This window comes from Acomys minous, assembly GCF_964271855.1.
Source record: "Acomys minous genome assembly, chromosome: 2".
Classification (NCBI taxonomy): Eukaryota; Metazoa; Chordata; class Mammalia; order Rodentia; family Muridae; genus Acomys; species Acomys minous.
Genome location: NC_140484.1, coordinates 53896450 through 53916623, shown reverse-complemented (window position 1 = coordinate 53916623; position 20174 = coordinate 53896450). Strand labels below are relative to the sequence as shown.

The window sequence follows — 20174 nt, the reverse complement described above, 5'->3', positions numbered from 1 at the left end:
TTCCCTACCGGGCTAGTCCGTCGACGCACAAGGTCCGCGCAGCTTCGCTTCCGGTTGGGACTGTGGAAAAATGGCGGCTGCCGTAGGAGCCTCGGCTTTGCCAGGCGCTTTCGGGCGGCTGGTGTCTGTGTGTAGCCGCAGCATCCTGGAACGCTCGGGACCCGGAGCTGGTGAGACCAGGGAGGCCTGATGAGGGAGGAAACAAGCGATGCTCCCCCCTACCCCGCCCCGGCCCAGCGTCTGCCGCATGTGTGTCTGAGTCCGTCTTGGTGCCTGGTGTGTTGGTTGCGCGCGTCGTGAATATTACACGGGATTTGGAGTGCGAGAACCCAGAGATGAAACGCGGTTCCTTCAGTTCGTTAATACTGACAAGCGTTCTTAAACTTATATGTAGGTCCTGTATTACAGAGACACAAATGGGCGTAGAGAAGTGACCCGCCCAGGGTCATACGATGGGGACGTAAGAGAAAAGCGATTTAGAAGTTGCAAAGAAGGGCTTCAACGCCTGCATGTGGACCTTTGTCCTAAGGTTGCCAGCCACCCTCATCGCTTCAGTTTTACTGGAACAGACCTTTTTGGTTGTGTGTGTGTTTGTGTGTATGTATGTGTGCAGGTGGGTGCACATGCCCGTGTGGAGACCAGATGTCAGGTGACCATTATTAGCCTCTACCTTATCTTTTTCTTTTCTTTTCTTTTTTTAGATTTATGGTGATGTTTATTTATGTGTATGTGTGTGTGGGGGGGTGGTGTCTCATCTGTGTACTTGAGTGAAGGTGCCTTTAGAGTCCAGAAGAGGGGGTCAGATGTTCATCCGTAGATGCCAGGAGAAAGACGACCGACCCAGATCACCATGGCCAAATGAATTAAAGCAAGCTTTTTTTACTTGCATACATAGGCCGCCTCCTCCTAAGGCAGGGTTCAGGAGGTCAGCATTGGACCTGGGTGAAATAAGGGTTTTTATAGTTCAGGAGTAGGGGGTCTCCAAATGGGGAATTTGGCAGGCAAATAGGTGGGGATTGAAGCAGCAGAAAACAAGCATTAAAAAAATTGGTCCTAACAGCCTCCTGAAACAAAGGCATGGGTGCACAGTGGTCCTAACAAGGTCGTATTAGCCGTTTGAAATAAAGCCATGGTTGCCATTTATTGAAACACACAGTATAGAACCATTTGTAGTTAAGTTTACAGGTGGAAAAATAAAAGTTTACAGGTGGGGCATAGCCCAATCCTTGAGAAACAGATTTAATCGTAAACAGGAACAAACCTAGTTTCTCTTTACTATAAAATGGCTTTCAAGCCTAAGAGGGAGGCACGCTGGTTTATCACAGATCCCCTGGAGCTGGCGTTGCAGACAGTTGTGAGCTGCCATGTGGCTGCTAGGAACCAAACGTTGTCATCTACAAGAGTAACAGATCCTTTTAACCATCACCCACCTCCCCAGCACCTCTCCGCCTAATTTCTAAAGGTTTCTCACTGAACCTGGAGTTACCGATTTGGTTGTCCTGGCTGGTCAATAAGCCCCTCAAGATCCCTTTGTCTCCACTCTCAGTGCTGAGGTAACAGAAGGCCAGTGCTGTACCTGGCCTTTTATTTTAACGTTAGTGGTCCAAACTGAGGTTCTCACACCTATATGGCAGGCACTTTACCCACTGCGCCATCCCGCTCCTCACCTGGACTCTTCAGGGGCAGGTGTGAGACAGCCACAGGTCTGTGCATTGCTACACAGTGACTACCCACTTACTGTATTTCTTGTTCTTACAGCCTCCCTCTGGTCTGCTTGTCGAAGGTTCAGTTCACAGAGTGCTTCGTATCCGCAAGGGTAATAGCAAAATGTGGGTTTGGTGATTTTTTTCCATTCATCTGTAGAAATGTTACTTCCAAGTTAAAACTTCTCTACATTTGAGGCTGTGCGTGATGGCAGACTTGGCAGCACAAGTCTTTAATCCCAGCACTTAGGAAGCAGAGGCAGATGGATCTCTATGAACTTGAGGCTAGCCTGGTCTACACAGCAAGTTCCAGATCAGCCAGAACTACATAACAGAAAGACTCTTTGTCTTTAAAACAAAACAAAAACAACAATAAGTTTCTCTACATTTTGATGGAGTTGTTGTGGCCTACAGCACAGTGATAGCATGTTGGCCTGACATACTTAAGAGCTTGGGTTCCACCTTCAGTATAAATGCATAGACATATGTACATACAGTTCCATCCCCAACAGCAAGCGTACATGCTTGCATAGATTACATATATGGATACCCCCAGAGCAGCATCTGACATACAGAGAGTTTGGCCCTGCTACATGGATATTCTCAGCAGCAGAAGCCTCTTTGGTTCTCAGAAAGACAAATCACAAAACAGAGTCTGAAAACATGAAGAAACCCCAAGTGGCATTTTACTGAGCGGCCTGTTCTTCCAATTCTGTGACAGGTCCAGCCCTCCCACTAGGCTCCCTTTTCCCAGCTCCCTCTTTCCATGCTTTTCATGTGGCTCTGTCATGCCCAGTCACTGGACCTGATGGCACCCAGGACAGGGACTCTAGAGAACAGCTCCTTCCAGCTCTTCCTGGTCCCTCAAGGCCACTGCCTGGCCACAGACCATGGAGTTCATGTTCCTAGGGACTCAAAACTGGTATTTGGGGAAGATGTCCATTCACTGTGCAGATGTGTACAGAGCCATCCTGTATGCTTATGAGTGGCATAGACAGGCAAGGCTTAGGTCTGAAGTCTGCGCATTCCCCAGAGGACAGAACAGTTGGAACACCCATGTTAGTGATATAAGGTCTCATACCCCCGCGTAGCAAGCTTGCACGCACATCTTCCTGAGGCTCACTGCACAGCTGTTTGTTGGGGACTTGAAGCTGCCTTTCATGGGCATGTGATTATGTTTATGAAATGGCTTTCACAGATACGTTCCTAAGACGTCCCTGAGTTCACCACCCTGGCAAGAAGTGGTTCTACCGAACCCTGTTGAAGAGACCAGACACCATGCAGGTAAGACTTTGCAGGGGCTGGGCAGGGTGGCCTCTGTAGCCCTAGCACTTGGGATTCTAGCACTTGGGAGGCCCAAGTAGGGGGACTGCTGAGAGTTTGAAGCCAACCTAGGCTACAGAGTGAGACTCTATCTCAAAAAACAGAATTCAAAGGGAAATGAATAGGTAGCACCTAGTGTCCATTCCCATGAGCCACTGAGGTAACCATTGCCATGGAGCAAAGTGGCAGGTTTCTGAGTGCACAGTGAGCCCTCACATTCGTTTTGGTTGGTAAACACCAACATTTAAGATGAGTCTTCATCTGATAAATAGCCTTCCAACATCTGCTGAGAGGCAGTCGGGTGATGGGAGGGGTAGTCGGTGCTCCTCCATCTCCAGCTGTTATGTGTCAGTGTACATCTGTCATGTGTCAGTGCAGATCTGTCATCCCAGTACTCAATTGGGATGGTCACAAGTTCACGTCCAGCCTGAGCTACATGTTAGGAAAGGCTGTTGCCCGCTGAAGAATCACATCTGAGTGTCTCAAAAGCTAGAAGTTCCCATCACGGGGGAAATTTCCCGGTTTTTAAAATAGTGTTTGAGGTCCTGTTCAAGATAAGTAGAGTCACCCCTAGGGCTCTGGGTTTGGGAGAATTGCCACACTCTGAAGGGGAACAGCAGTGTTGTGTGCAGCCTGTATGGGCCCTGCCTGTCCTCCCTGGAGCACTCTGTCGCTGATTTGTGTCACTGCTCACTCACTGCTCAGAGTTCCACCTCAAGAAGAGGTCTGCATGTGTTTGGTGCATGCACCAGTTAAGGCTTTGGATTTTTGTTGTTGTTTTCTGAATATCTTCAATCTGTGCTCGGCCGGACACTGAAAGCTCATGCTCACAGTAATGCCAGGAGCTGTGTCTGGCCTTGACCTTCTCCAGGACAGGAATTATCTGAACGTCCTATGTGTCCAGCCCTTAACCTAGGGTGGGGTCTGTGCCCAATGGGTATCTATCTATTCAGGGCAAAAATTAGGGCCAGGGACTGTGACATGAGCCAGAGTGGTGGGGGTGGGAACAGAGGAGGAGTGTGGAGGGCAGGTGGCACTGCCAGGGAAGGAGTGTGGAGGGCAGGTGGCACTGCCAGGGAAGGAGTGTGGAGCGCAGGTGGCACTGCCAGGGAAGGAGTGTGGAGGGCAGGTGGCACTGCCAGAGAAGGAGTGTGGAGGGCAGGTGGCACTGCCAGGGAAGGAGTGTGGAGGGCAGGTGGCACTGCCAGGGAAGGAGTGTGGAGCGCAGGTGGCACTGCCAGAGAAGGAGTGTGGAGGGCAGGTGGCACTGCCAGAGAAGGAGTGTGGAGGGCAGGTGGCACTGCCAGAGAAGGAGTGTGGAGGGCAGGTGGCACTGCCAGGGAAGGAGTGTGGAGCGCAGGTGGCACTGCCAGGGAAGGAGTGTGGAGCGCAGGTGGCACTGCCAGGGAAGGAGTGTGGAGCGCAGGTGGCACTGCCAGAGAAGGAGTGTGGAGGGCAGGTGGCACTGCCAGAGAAGGAGTGTGGAGGGCAGGTGGCACTGCCAGAGAAGGAGTGTGGAGGGCAGGTGGCACTGCCAGGGAAGGAGTGTGGAGGGCAGGTGGCACTGCCAGGGAAGGAGTGTGGAGCGCAGGTGGCACTGCCAGGGAAGGAGTGTGGAGGGCAGGTGGCACTGCCAGGGAAGGAGTGTGGAGGGCAGGTGGCACTGCCAGAGAAGGAGTGTGGAGGGCAGGTGGCACTGCCAGAGAAGGAGTGTGGAGCGCAGGTGGCACTGCCAGGGAAGGAGTGTGGAGGGCAGGTGGCACTGCCAGAGAAGGAGTGTGGAGGGCAGGTGGCACTGCCAGGGAAGGAGTGTGGAGGGCAGGTGGCACTGCCAGGGAAGGAGTGTGGAGCGCAGGTGGCACTGCCAGGGAAGGAGTGTGGAGGGCAGGTGGCACTGCCAGGGAAGGAGTGTGGAGGGCAGGTGGCACTGCCAGAGAAGGAGTGTGGAGGGCAGGTGGCACTGCCAGAGAAGGAGTGTGGAGCGCAGGTGGCACTGCCAGGGAAGGAGTGTGGAGGGCAGGTGGCACTGCCAGAGAAGGAGTGTGGAGGGCAGGTGGCACTGCCAGGGAAGGAGTGTGGAGGGCAGCTGGCACTGCCAGGGAAGGAGTGTGGAGGGCAGGTGGCACTGCCAGGGAAGGAGTGTGGAGGGCAGGTGGCACTGCCAGGGAAGGAGTGTGGAGGGCAGCTGGCACTGCCAGGGAAGGAGTGTGGAGGGCAGGTGGCACTGCCAGGGAAGGAGTGTGGAGGGCAGCTGGCACTGCCAGAGAAGGAGTGTGGAGGGCAGGTGGCACTGCCAGGGAAGGAGTGTGGAGGGCAGCTGGCACTGCCAGGGAAGGAGTGTGGAGGGCAGGTGGCACTGCCAGGGAAGGAGTGTGGAGGGCAGCTGGCACTGCCAGGGAAGGAGTGTGGAGGGCAGGTGGCACTGCCAGGGAAGGAGTGGGGAAAGGGACCAGGCAGGCCCCATGGGAATGGAGAAGGTAGTGAGGAGACCCTGCCAGCGCAGGGAAATAGAATTCGGCTCCTCAGGCTGCCGAAGGACTTGCCCTCTCACCTCTCAGACTCCTCACCCTAGGTGAAGTCCAGGCTAGACTCAAACTCTCTGCAGTCCTCCCACGTCCACCTCCCAAATGTTGGGATTATAGGCATGTCCCATCATGCTCAGCTTGTGCACTGGTTCTTAACTGATTTTTAAAATTATAAAAAGCAAAACAAAATGAACTGGAGAAGTAAGGCTCCCAGCCAGTGTTCCTAAGCACACCAGCCTCCTCCTGCATCTGCCTACTGGGCGGGTAACCAGGACTGGATAGATTACAGGAGCACTCCGCAGAGGGGAGCCCAGTGGACGGCCAGCGCCTGTCCAATGGCTGATTGCCACCATTGTCCTGCAGAGGTTGTGAGGAAGGTGAATGAGCTGATCGCCACGGGACAGTATGGCCGGCTCTTTGCTGTTGTGCACTTTGCCAGCCACCAGTGGAAAGTGACAGCCGAGGACCTGATTCTAATTGAAAATGAGTTGGACATCAAGTGCGGAGAGAGGATTCGGCTGGAGAAGGTGAGGTGCAAGGTTTTCTGTGGCTCAGGGACTCAGAGACTCAGGCACCCAATGAGCATCACTGGTTTTCTCAGCTGTGCTAACAAGCGTCCCAGCCAGAGTGGCTGTGGAGTGGAATCAGCATGTGGCAGAGCAAAAGGGAAACTAGGGCCGAGCTGTGTCTCCATAGAACCAGTCACAGATGTAAAACCGCCAGCTGAGCTAGGAGTGAGATTTCTGGCACCTGCTGTGGCGGGGAGGCTGGGAGGTTCCAGCAAGGTAATGCTGTGCGGGTGGCAGTGATGGCTGCCATAGCAGCTTAGTGTCAGCATTTTAGTCTTATTTGAGACACGGTCTCCTATATCCTAGGCTGCCACACTTGCTGTGTAGATAAGACTACTCCCGATCCTCCAGCATCTGCCTCTCCTGTGTGTATGTGGGGGGGGTGGGGGGGGACGGGGTGACAGAGGACAGCTTACTGAGGTTGCTTCTCTCTGGGTCTCTGTGTTTTCAGCTTCCTGTCCAATCTCAGCATGTGGACACCATTTGTACCCTCTCCCAGTGGTTTCTGTGACCTTGGTGAGGAGCCAGGGATTAAATATGCTACATTTTATCTTCTCAGGTCCTGCTGGTCGGGGCAGACAACTTCACACTGCTTGGCAAGCCACTCCTCGGGTAATGAGCTTTTAAACGCTGGGCTTGGTCCAGGGCCTGGGCTGGGTCACAGACTGGACATGGTGTGATCAGACTCAGTGGGGCTTGTCACACATCACTGTGAGAATTAAGTAGAACACCTTCCTGTACAACTCTAGTGGTGTTTGGTATCCCAGGAGACATCCAGCCAGGTGACTGGTCAGTCTTCTTTTTTTTTTTTTATTTCCTTTTTTTTTTTTTTTTTTTTTTTTTTTTGAGACTGGGTCTCTCTATTTAACCCTGGCTGTCCTGGAACTCATTAAGTGGACCAGGCTGGATTTGAACTCAGAGACCCACCTGCCTCTGCCTCCTGGGTGCCGGGATTAAAGGCGTGCAGCACTATAGCTGGCAGCCATGTAACCTTTCAGATCTTCTTAAGGGCTGGTGGTCTAGCTAGGGGATAGAGGGCCTACCTGTTAAGCTGGAGGCCCTGGGTTGTGTCTCAACCACAAAGTTTAAAAAAAAAAAAAAGGATTTTCTTTGTTGTTGGTTTTTGTTTGTTTGTTTGTTTTTGGTTGGGTTGAGTTGGGTTGGAGGGGAAGGGCGGAGTTTAACTGTATACCCCTGGTTAGACAGGAATTCACCACATATACTAGGCTGACCTTGAATTCCTGGCTAGCCTCCTGCCCCTACCTCCCAAATCCTGGTATTTGCAGCCACACCTGACTAAAAGATTGTTTAATACTGTTCCTTATGCTTTCGTGCTGTTTCCAAAATGTTTGCAATGAATAAACCTACACAGGAAGCAGAGGCAGGAGGGTCAGAGGTCAGATTCACTCCTTGGATATAAAGGGAGTTCATGGTCAGTCTAGGCTTCATGAGACCCCATTGCAAAACCAGGAATTCTTTAGGGAGCTTCCCCAAGCTGTGAGTAAAGGTAAAAGGCAATTAAGGGGGTGCTGTCAAATTGTCATTTCTTTCCTTCTTTCTAGAAAGGATCTCGTACGAGTTGAAGCCACAGTCATTGAAAAGACAGAATCATGGCCCAAAATCAACATGAAATTTAGGAAAAGGAAAAACTTCAAGAAGAAAACAAGTAAGTGTGAAACAGTATGCTGGGGCTCTGTGTGTTGAGCACACCATGTTTTCACCTGTGTTCCCTGCCAAGTAGCTGGGCATTGCCAGGGTGATGTCATCCGTAAGAGTCATGCCAGCGTTGTGTGATGTGAGGGCCCCAGGACTACTCACACTGCCCCCATTGCGACATGCAGACCACACAGCAGCTATGAACCGAGCATGGCGCCCACCTTGAGACACTAGGGGACAGCAGTGGAATACTGGAAGCAACTCCCACAAATGCTGAGCACAGTTCACACTCTGTGCACAGGTCAGGCTTGGGTCAGGCTTGGGTGATAATAAGATAGAAAATTTCTTGGCAGGCAGCTTTATGCTGTCAGTACATGTGTTTGTGCATGTGACATTACAGATACTTTGCGAAGGAACAGGAGCATGACCTCTACAGGAAGTGGGGGAGCCAGCTGTGCTCCTTGAAGTCAGTTGCTCAGACTAGGCAGTCTGCATTCTCACTTCTTGATGATGCTGCATTAGCCCTTTAGGAATGGTCCCCAGCAGTGCCGTGCAGGTGCCAAATACAAGCATCCTCTGAGTGGACAGGCCATGGCCAACTGGCTGAGTTTTAAGGAATTGGGAGGCTTTTGATAGAGGATCAATGCTCACCTGAAGGCTGAAAGCCCAGGATGCTCAAGAGGCCCCAGAACCAGTGTGAGGAGAGAGGCTGAGGGAATGGCCAGCTTAGGGGTGTGTGGGGATGAGGCCACAGCACCTAGTACCAAGTATGAAGGCTGCAAACTGGGCCCTCAGCACTGGCTGAGAGCTGCCCCAGGGCTGTTCCAGAAACCAAGACAAGCTCTCCCACAGGAAGGAGTGGCTCTGTGAGGCTTCCAGCCCGAGGTGAGGGCGGGTGGAATCTGAGGGTGACTTCTCAGGGCACTGCTTCCCTTTGGGATGGGTGGGGGCAAGATAGTGGTTGGTCTGGCTGGGCAAGAATCCTCTTGCGGTGAAAGTCATGGGAGGGCAGTGCCAGGTAGCAAGTGTGGTGCCAAGGCCAAGTGGGCCATGGAGAGTCCTTGTCCCTGAGTCACTCTCCCTTCCCTGGGGCAGGGGGTCACAAGGGGAGCTAGGACTGGGGCAATGGCCTCATGGCAGATGCCACTACCCCCTCTTCTCTGAAGGAGCACCTGATTACTAGGAGCTAACAGGTGTGGCTCGTCCACTAGTGCCTGCTCTGTTCTGGTGTAGACAGTGTCCTCAAAGCACAGGTGGTCAGGAACAGGGCCCACAGAACACCAATCCCTGCAAGGCAGAGGCTCCCCACGGGCAGGGCCTAGCAGCGTGGCTGCAGAATCTGTCCCTGTGTGTGTCACAGCAGCAAATAAGGCCAGTTAGTGCTTGCACTTGTAGGCCCAGCACTGAGGAGGCTGAGGCAGAGTTCCCAGCCAGCCTGGGCAACACAGCAAGAACCTGTCTCAAGCCAAGCCCAAGCCCAACGGAAAGACACTTGCTGGCCCCAGAACCCACAAGGTGGAAGGAGAGGACTGATTTCCCCCATGTTTTCTTCTGATTTGTGTGCGTGTGTGTGCATGTGTATACATGTGCGCATGCGCACACACAGACACATGCACGCGCGCACGCACACACATACACACACACACACACCACGCAAAGTGTGGCAACCAGCATGCACACATACAGTAAATGCAATCTAAAAGAAATTTTTTTTCTCTTTTTTTTTTGGGTTTCAAGACAGAGTTTCTCTGTATGTAGCCCTGGCTGTCCTGGAACTTTGTTGACAAAGCTGGTTAAAAAAATTTTAAGCCAGGCATGGTGGCTTTTTAATCCCAGCACTCAGGAGACAGAGGCAAGCAGATCACTGTGAGTTCGAGGCCAGCCTGGTCTATAAAGCAAGTCCAGGACAGCCAGGGCTACACAGAGAAACCCTGTCTCAAAAAGCAAAAACAAAACAAAAAATTTTAAATCAGCTCCCTCCCCACATTCTCCCAAAAATAACAGTGGCAGTTGCAGTTGCAAAGGGGATGTAGTCTCATGTACCTACCCAAATCAGGAATACCACACTCTGTGTTAAGAGGGAGACTCTTCCATTCCTGTCACTCAAAGTGAGCAGGTCTATCTTGCCCTTGAAGCCTTAAGGCCACTATGGCTATGGGAGCAGACCCTTGGCCATAGGCCACTGGGGGTCCCACATCTGCAGCTGCAAGTGGAGCCCATGAGGTGAGAGAGGTGGTCAGTACACATCAAATACATAGAGTGGAGAAAAGGGACGTGGCCAGGAGCCAGGCAGATTGCACTGGTGGGGTGAGCTCGTGCCTGGGCAGAACCCCCAAGACAGGTGTCTGTGAAGGAGCTGAGACTGAGCCTATGACAAGGTTCTCTCTTTCAGTCACCGTGAACCCACAGACCGTCCTCCGGATTAACACCATTGAGATTGCGCCTCGATTGTTGTGACCACAGAGTGGATATCTAAGAAGCACAAAAACAAGCTCAGGTCTGCACTCAGGAGGCTGAGGCAGGAGGATCACAGTTCCAGACAGGCTGGGCTACACAGCCAGACCCTGTCTGATGATGAAAACAAATAAAATGTTTCATAGGAGACTGAGCTTGTGTCCTACAGTTAAATCCAACTCATGCCTGATAGGTACAGAACACCAGCTGTGTCTAAACAGCCGTCACCTGGGCTGTAGCATCAAGCCTGGAGGAAATGACAGGCCAGGCCCCACCCCAACCCTGGGCCAAGCTGGCTGCTTGTACAGGCAGGAATGGTATTCTTGGCAGCTGTGACAGGCAGAAGGGAGACCCACACGTGGGACAAACCAGGAGTGAGTTACCAGGACAGCTGCTGGGGCTGGGCATGTGGCTCAGGTGGCAGATCACTTCCCTAGCACACAGGAAACCCTGGGTTCCAGCCCCAGCTCTCAGAGACTGAAGCTGGAGGATCCCAAGTCCAAGGTTATCTTCAGCTGCGTAGTGAGCCTGGGCCAGCCTAAGCTACCTGACCCTGTCTCAGCAGGAAGGAATCTGCTCCAGGGTGGAACAGGGTGGAAAGCGGCAACTGGCCAGCTCTCTGCTGAGTGTCAGCTCCTGTCCTTTGCCTTCATCATCCCATCAGACAGGTGACAACAGAGTGCTCAGTGCTCCACAGCCCCAGGATGGAGCAGAGCACAGCGCTTTCCCGAGACAGTGGCAATAGGGTTTGGGCAGAGAGCAAGGTAGAAGGGGGTTCCGATCCTAGGAAGGGATTGGGTCTCCAGGGCTGTGACCCTGTGAGTCAGGCCTGCATTGGGGAAGACCACCAGCAAAGTCACTCCGGCTCTAAGGACCGCAGCTGGAAGCACGGAGTCAAGAAGGCAGCAGGCCATCCACAAGAACTGCCAGGGCCTTCCAGTGACAGCAGCCTGTGTCCAGTCACGGGAGCTTTCCAGGCTGCCCCTAAGGAATCGCCCTTAGATTTTCAGTTTTTTGAGACACAGTGTCACTGTGTCACTATTAACAAGTGTGCACAACCACCTCAGCTCTGGGAAAAAGCAATGACAGGGTGGGAGGCAGTTGCCCTGAAGCCTCTGGCCAGGTTCCCCTGCAGTTCCTTCTGTATGCAGCAGGGGGCAGTGCCCCACTGCCAGCTCTGCCCTGAAGCCTGAAAGAGGAAGGAGCAAAGAGAGTCCCCAGCCCCAGCCTGCTGAGACTACTGACATGGCCCAGGTAGGAAGGGGGTGGACAGGCCTTGGGTGTGGAGTGCTCTCCCTGCTACGCAGACATGTCATCAACCTGTAACTTCTGTCAATCCATGTGTGTGTGTGTGTGTGTGTGTGTACGCAAGGAACAAGTCTCAGGAATTGGAACTACTTTGAACGTCGGTTAAGACAGCCATGGAGCTCATGGACACTCTCCTGTCTCCACCTCTCATTTCCTGTGGATGTCCTGGGATTACAGATGTGGCTTATACGTGATTCTGGGGAATCTGAACTCAGGGCTTCAGGCTTGTGCAGCAAGTGCTTTACCCACTGAGCCATCCGCAACCCAACTTCTTTTATTATTTATTTATGTATAAAATAGCCTTTTGGCCAAGTGTGGTGGCACATGCCTTTAATCCTAGCACTCAGGAGGCAGAGGCAGGTGGATCTCTGAGTTCAAGGCCAGCCTGGTCTACAAATCTGAGTCCAGGGCAGCCAAGGCTACACAGAGAAACCCTGTCTCAAAAAAAAAAAAAAAATAATAATAATAATAATTTTAAAGCCTTTTAAATTAGACAAAAAAAAAAAAAGGAACTGCAAGGACATGGTCTGGTGCTTTATATTTCATTGCTAATTATTTTGTTCCCAGAGGCTTGTTTGCTGTCTTTTAGGAGCAGACTATCTTGTACCCAAAATGGTACTGTGTAACCTTGCCTATACCTGGGCAGGACAAAAGTGAGGGAGGCTTGGCCAAGGTTGGAGGGCTTGGAGAACAGAAGGATTATGGGAAGGAGAGAGACAGCTACCAGAGAGAGAAGGAGGTGGAGACTGCCTTGGGGTAGCAAAGAAGAACCAGGTGGCTAGGAGAAATATATTCTGAGGATCGGCGTGGCTGGAGAGCATGTACAAGCATTTCTGTTATTTTGGATGGGAAGTAGCCCAGCTAGGAATGATTAGAGCAGATGGCAGGCACAGGGCGCAGGACTAGGAGGTAAGGAGATAGATTAGGGGCCCAGGTGAAATGAGGTTTGTTAAAAGTCCACCAGGTGTCTGTCTCCATTGATTGGTAGCAGGGTAAATAATAACCATTGTAGTGATTATAGGCTATTAATAGTAAACATTTATAACCTTAATGTTTTCCACAACAACTTACTTATTTGTTTATTTGTGTGTATGTCTGCATATGAGGAGAACAGAAGCATCTCAGGTCACCTAGAGCTTGAGTTACAGGCAGCTGTGAGTCCCCTGACGTGGGTGCGAGGAATCAAACTCAAGTCCTCTGCAAGAGCATTCTGCGCTCTTTATTAGCCACGAGCCATCTCTCCAACCCAGGGTCTGTGAGATTCCTCTAGCCGTCATAGCTCATGGTGGAACCCCAGGAGCCAGCTCTTTCCTGCCTCCTTCCAGCTCAGCACTGTCTCTGAGCCCTGCCGGACTACATTCTTTGGCTTTGCCTTGTACATGTCTGCACTCTGGTTTTGTTTTTAAGATGGTGTGTACCCCAGGCTGGCCTCAGACTTGCTGTATAGCAGAGAATGATTTCCAATCTCTGATCCTCCTGCCTCCACTTCCAGACTACTGGTATCACAGATGCACATGCATATACACCCACAGGCACTTGCATGCACACGCACACATACGCACGCACGCACGCACGCACGCGCACACGCGCGCACACACACTCGCTTTATTCCTACAGTCCTGGAGTGGAATCCAGAGTTTCGTGTTTGTCAGGCAAGCACTCTGCCAACTGAGAGCTATATTCCCAGCACTGTTTTTTGTTTGTGGTTTTAAATGTTATTATTGGTGTGTCTGTGTCCAAGATAGAGCAGAAGTGTCTGATTTCATGTGACAAGTCCCCATCCACCAGCTTGTGTCTATTATTTAAGACGACCTTTTGCAATCTGATGAGATGGCTCAGCAGGTAATGGTTTTGCTGCCAAGCTTGATGACCTGAGTTCAATCTCCCAGACATGCATAGTACTGGCTCCTACAAACTGTCCTCTGACCTCCAGATAAAGTTAAATTTAATGTAAGGTTTTTTTTTATGGTATGTGTGAGTTTATGTGTGCCACCTGTGTGCAGGTGTCCACAGAGACCAAAGAAGCCATTGGGTCATCTGGACCTGGAGTTATAGGAGGCTGGGAGATGCCCAGGGTGGGGGGATGCTGGGAACCAACCCCTGGTCCTCCACAAGAGCAGGAAACAGGGGTTTTTTTTCTACTTCAGTTTTTGAAATAGGGTTTCTCTGTGTAGCCCTGGCTGTCCTTGAACTCACTCTGTAGACTAGGCTGGGCTTGAACTCACAGCTCTGCCTGCCTCTGCCTCTTAATTGCTGGGATTAAAGGTGTGTGCTCCTACTGCCCATCGAGCAGTAAACACTCTTATCTGTCGTCTCTTCAGCCCCAATAAATATAATTTTAAAAACCAGCCCCCCACCCCCACCAGGGAGAAGGCTGAAGAGATGGCCCAGTGGTTAAGAGCACGGCTGTTCTTCCAGAGAACCAAGGTTCAATTCTCAGCACCCACATCACAGCTCACAGATGTTTGTAACTCCTGTTCCAGGAGATCTGACTCCCTCACACATGTAGGTAAAACACAGATGTACATAAAATTAAAATAAATAAATTATTGGAGAAAAAAACAAAAAAATAAAACCAAGCCCGTATCTCTAGTACTTAGAAGGTAGGAGCAAAAGGAACAGAAGTTGAAAGCCAGCTTTGGCTCTGTGGGAAATTTGAGGCCACTTGTGATGACAGGAGACCCTGTCTCAAAATAAATAAAGCCAGGTATAGTGGCATATACCTTTAATTCTCATCCTCAGGAGCAAAAGCAGATGGGTCTGTGTGTTCTAGACCAGCCTGGTCTACATAGTGAGACCCTGTCTCAAAAATGAATTAAGTTAAAAATCTCCAATTGCACCTCACTCACTCCAGTAAAGTGCAGCTGTCCCACAGGTGCTGTCTGCGAGGTCCCAGGTCACCTCAGGAAGGTTGTGTCAGGAGAGACCCTGTCTATCTACAAGCATACAGCTGGGCCTGACTCTCAAAGCACTCCTTGGGTGGGCCTGTGCCAGTGGCTGGGTTCATGGTGGCTACAGAGCTGACAAAGGATCTGTCCCCACCCCAATCCTCCCTTTGCACATAGCTCTGGGGACCTGTGCTCACAACAGCAGCAGCTGTGCCTTTTTTCTCCAGTGTGTCCACACCCCAGTACTGCAGCACCTCCCAAGATAACAGAGACACATAATTGGAAGGCACGGTGCCCTTTGACCCACATCCAGGGCAGCCACCACCCTGTCCCTTGATGGCTCAGCAGCTCCAAGGGCAGAGGTGGGAGACGGTGCAGAGGCACAGCTGCTGAGGTCTAGGCAATAAATATGTCAGCTTCCTCCCCTTTGATCCAGGTGATGGCTTCAGGGAGGCAGCTCTCCCGTGGGGTCCTAGAGATCCAAGAACACAGGTATGAGGAACTACCAGACCGAGCTGCTGGTGAAGGCTAGAGGCTGGCGGCATCTTACCACGCTGCCTCAGGTAATGATTTCTGAGCAAAGGTTGTTGGGTGGTTTCAAAGTAAAAGCATGGGGCTAGGAGATGGCTTAGTCAGTACCCTTCTTGCCACACAACCATGAGCATGTGAGTTAGAATCCCCACCACCTTCATAAAAAGCCAGGTGTGGGCTGGCAAGGCAGCTCAGTAGGTGAAGTGGCACTGCCCCAACAGCCGAATCTGTATTATCCCAGGATGCGCGTAGTGGGCGACAGCTGATTTCCCAACTTGTTTTCTTATTTCCACAAGCACGCCCACACACACACACACACACACACACACACACACACACACACACACACACACCCCTTTAAAAAAAAAACTGGGAAGTCTTAGGATTCCTTACTAAGGAAGCTGCCAACTGGTGCTTCAAAGCCCCTATGGAGCCCACCTGGAGCCACCCCTGGATGGAAGGAGTGCAGTGTGTTTGAGAGGGCTGTGCAAGCCGGAGTGTGGAAACAATCCATAGAAAAGCACCCTGTCTGGATGTTTCTGGGAAGAGAAACTGGCTGGGTGGAACACTCCCCCCCCCCCCCACCTGGTGATGTAAAGCCAAACCCTGAAGGAAGGGCTGTGGGATTCAGGCAACAGGCTGCCGAGCAGCTGTGTCTGACCAGTCAGCCTGGAGCTGAGACATTACTTTTGGAGCAGCAAATGTCCCCTGGTTATAGTGTGAAACACAGGCAGCTTTATGGTATGGGTCTTCCATGCCCACTAAAGACTCACGGACTAAAGCTGTGGCCGGCAGTGGTGGCACACGCCTTTAGTTCCAGCACTTGGGTGGTGGAGGCAGAGGCAGGCGGATCGCTGTGAGTTCAAGGCCAGCCTGGTCTACAAAGTCCAGGATAGTCAAGGATACACAGAGAAACCCTGTTTCAAAAAAAAAAAAATTCTTTGGGCTGGAGAGATGGCTCAGTGGTTAAGAGCACCACCTGCTCTTCCAAAGGTCCTGAGTTCAATTCCCAGCAACCACATGGTGGTTTACAACCATCTGTAATATCATGTGATGCCCTCTTCTTGCCTGCAGGTGTGCATGCAGGCAGAACACTGTGTACATAATAAATAAATAAATCTTTAAAAAATAAAATAAATAAAGCTTTGGGTCCCAAAGTGGTGGTGCTGGTAAGAGGTGCTGAACCTTTGGAAGGTGGAGCTGGCAGGAGGAAGTTAGGTCACTGGGGTTGTGCCTCGGGTGAGAGGTCACATCTATCACTTTTTTTCTTGTTTCTGTGAAAGAATACCTTACAAAAGCAACTTCCAGGGAGAAGAAAGGATTTCTCCTAACTCAGGGTTTAAGGGACAAAGTCCATCATGGTGCAGAATCACGGTGTCAGGAAGGGAAGGTGGATGGTCACATTGCACCCAGACAGAAAGCAGAGAGAAGTGACTGCTGATGCTCAGCTCACTGTCTCCCTGCAGTGTGGCGCCTCCCCTCCTCACCTAGTGTTATGGGCCGTTACTAACCAGACATGCTGAACAGAAGGCTGCGATCCCCTGAGCCCTCATACTGACAGAACATCAGACACAGCATGGAGAAATCCTCTTACAAGCTCTTGCTGCTCTTCCAGAAGACTAGAGTTCAGTTCCCGGCACCTACATCAGGTAGCTCACAACCACCTTTAGTTCCAACTCCAAGAGATACACACACACACACACACACACACACACACACACACACACACACACACTTTAAGAAAGAGCATGGTGGGGGCTGGAGAGATGGCTCAGGGGTTAAGAGCACTAACTGCTCTTCCAGAAGACCCAGGTTCAACTCCCAGTACCCACATGGCAGCTCACCCTTACACAGACATACATGCAGGCAAAACACCAATGCACTAAAAATAAATTATTTTTAAAAAATAAAATACATAAATAAATAGAGCATGGTGACAATCCCAGCACTCGAGGAGGCAGATACAAACAGATCACTGTGAATTCAAGGCCAATCTGGTCTACAAAGTGGGCCCAGGGCTACACAGAAAATCCCTGTCTTGAGCCCCTCCACTCCCCCCCCCCAAAAAACCAAAATTTTCCAATTTCCTTTTATCAGAATCCAGAGGCCCTCAAAGCCCGCTGAGAGTCTTTGGATTTCAGGGCTGAATGAAGCTATGGTGCCTAGTTCAAGGCCTGGTAGACTGGTGCTGCCTCTGCCTGCCACCTGGCCCAGCACAGTGGCCAAACACAGTGATGTCCCTTGCATGGGTGGTAAAGTTGGACACACAGGAGGTGAAGGAAAATCATAGCTCAAGGTAAAATAATGAAGCCAGGCCTATAAACGGGGTGTCCACTCGTACATGAAGGCCTTGAAGATAGTTCAGTAGGTAAAAGCAGCCTGGCCAGCTGACCTGAGTTTGATTCCCCAGATCCGTATGGTGGAAGGAAAAAAACCGACTCCTGGGACTTGACCTCTGACCTCCACATGTGTGCCATGCCATGTGCTTGCCCACATACATGCATACACACAACAAAGAAAATCTAATAATTTTTACAAATAAGGAGCTATTTAGCTCATTGCTCCAAAATTCCTCAGAAAATGAAGGCCACGTATAGAGGGCCGGCCCACTGCTGTCTTTGGAGCCTAGGCCACGTACAGAGGGCCGGGCTACTGCTGTCTTTGGAGCCTGGGCCATGTACAGAGGGCCGGGCCACTGCTGTCATTGGAGCCTGGGCCATGTACAGAGGGCCGGGCCACTGCTGTCTGTGGAACCTGGGCCACGTACAGAGGGCCGGGCCACTGCTGTCTGTGGAGCCTGGGCCACGTACAGAGGGCCGGGCCACTGCTGTCTGTGGAGCCTGGGCCACGTACAGAGGGCCGGGCCACTGCTGTCTGTGGAACCTGGTTAGAACCCAACAGAAGCCTGTAACCTCCAAGGGTCCTCCCCAGAAGCGTGTCCGTCTGATCCATTCACACACTGGACCAATTATTCCTTTTGGTTCTGTTTGTTTATTTTGTTTTAGTTGTTTAAGGATTTATTTTATTATACATGTATGAGCGTCTAGCTTTCATTTATGTCTGTGCGTCACATGAGTGCCTGGTGTCTTCGGAGGTCAGGAGGAAGTCAGATCCCCTGGAACTGGAGTTATGTATGGTGTGAGCTGCCATGTGGGTGCTGCGAATTGAACCCCAGTACTCTGCCAGAGCAAGTGCTCTTAACTACTGAGCCATCTCTCCAGCTCCATGTTTCTTTTGTTTTTATGAAGCGTGATCCCGTGTCTCCCATTGGACCTAAAACCCACTATATAGCTGAGAATGAATGGCCTTGAACTCCTCGTCTTCCTGCCTCCATCTCATAGATAGATAGTATAAAGAGGACAGATGAAAGGATGGAGAGAGAGATGGATGATAGATACATGGTGGGTAGATAAATGGATGAACAGATAGACAGGCGATAGAAAAGTAGATAAAATATAATAGATGATGAAGAGATAGAGGGACAGATAGGTGACTAGATGGTTGATAGTAATGGATTGATAGGTGACAGATTGATAGGTGATTGGTTGATAAATAATGGGTAGGCAGGCAGAGTGTAGATATAAATAGATGATAGAGATAGATAGGTAGATAGATAGATAGATAGATAGATAGATAGATAGACAGACAGACAGACAGACAGACAGACAGACAGACAGACAGACAGACATCACACTGGATGCAGGATGTATGAGAGATGGCTCATAGGAAGCTAGAAGCAAGCCTGTGTCTAAGGTAAAATTTCCTCTCAGCTGTTTGAAATATTTGACGGAACTAAAAAGCACACAGTGCCCTGAGGGCTAGCCCACGGCCAGCAGGAAGCAGTGCGTGTGTGGCCATCTTTCCCTTTGCACACAGCACCCCAGGCCCAGCTCATGGAGCCCTGTGCTAGAGAGAATTGAATCTTTAAAGCTCTGGGAGCATTACAACTCCCAAAATAGTCTGAAGTGAACTTTTAAAAATCGCCTTACCAGAGGCAGGTGGATCGCCGTGAGTTCGAGGCCAGCCTGGTCTACAAAGTGAGTCTAGGACAGCCAAGGCTACACAGAGAAACCCTGTCTCAAAACAAAAAATAAAAAAAAACTCACATAGGTAGGGGCTGAAGCTTGGGTCCCATCCCCAGCACTGCATTAGCTCTCAGGATCCGGTAGCTCACGGCTGTCATCCCAAAACTTGAGAGGTGGAGACAGAAAGGTCAAGAGTTCAAGATCATCTTCAGCTACATTGAGAGTTTGAGGGGAGTCTGGACTGCATGAGATCCTGCCCCAAATAACAAAGTGGTGTGGTGTGTGTGTGTGTGTGTGTGTGTGTGTGTGTGTGTGTGTGTGTGTGTGTGTACATGTGTAGAGGGGCATTTGCCTACGTGGGTGTATGTAGAGGCCAGAGGTTGACGTGGGAATGTTGTCCTCAATCTGTTCCCCACTTTGAATTGATTTGATTGACACACTCTCTCACTAACTAGGCTAGGGTGAGTAATCAATGAGCCTCTGAGAGCCACCTATGCTAGCGCCCAGTGCTGGGGTTACAGGCACGCACTGCCCTGCCCAGCTTCCACTTGGGTGCCAGGGATCCAAATTCAGTCCTTGCACAGCGAGTGTTCTAAACAACTGAACCGTCTGCCTGACACCCCCCTCCCAATTTGTTAAGTGGGTTTCATTATTATTCAAGCTAGCAGGACCAGTGACAAGGTGGTGGGTGAGATGGTTACCGAGTGTTGCAAACAGTGCCAGGGACAGCAGGGGTATTGACACCTACAGTATATGACAGGAGAAGATGGGAAGAAGCTCCCAGGCAGAGGAAACAGGAAGCCAAAAGGTCCTGAGGCTGCAGAGTGGAAAGGATGGTAAGGAGGAGGAGACACCAGCGGGTGAAAGAGGTAACTGTCCCTCAACCTGAACTCCATGGGTTGGCCTGTCCCTGAGGTCAGAACCAATATGAGCTTGCATGCTAATGAGTTGACCCATGTCCAGCTGGTTTCTGTGTCACATGGCACTTGGATGGAGGTCTCAGCCCTACATACAAAGAAAATGCAGCTTGCCGAGCCCAGGAGGGTCTAACAGAGTCCAGAAGCTTCTAGCTCCTGCTGAAGCCAACATGCAGTGGCCTCTCAGTAAATGCTGCCTGTAAGCCAGGCATGGTGACTGGGTCCTGTAATTCCAGTAAGATGGAAGCTGAGACAGGAAGATTTCCATGAGTTTG

General features: G+C 51.0%; 1 protein-coding gene across 1 annotated transcript; it reads left to right on the top strand.

Annotated features, from left to right (window-relative positions):
- Positions 1-9: 9 nt before the first annotated feature.
- MRPL21 (mitochondrial ribosomal protein L21) lies at positions 10-10378 on the top strand. Its single transcript, XM_084750960.1, has 7 exons — positions 10-170; positions 1759-1816; positions 2902-2987; positions 5915-6078; positions 6680-6732; positions 7683-7786; positions 10169-10378. The coding sequence occupies exons 1-7, from the start codon at positions 71-73 to the stop codon at positions 10231-10233; spliced, it is 630 nt and encodes a 209-aa protein (XP_084607086.1). The 5' UTR covers positions 10-70; the 3' UTR covers positions 10234-10378.
- The last annotated feature ends 9796 nt before the right edge of the window (positions 10379-20174 follow it).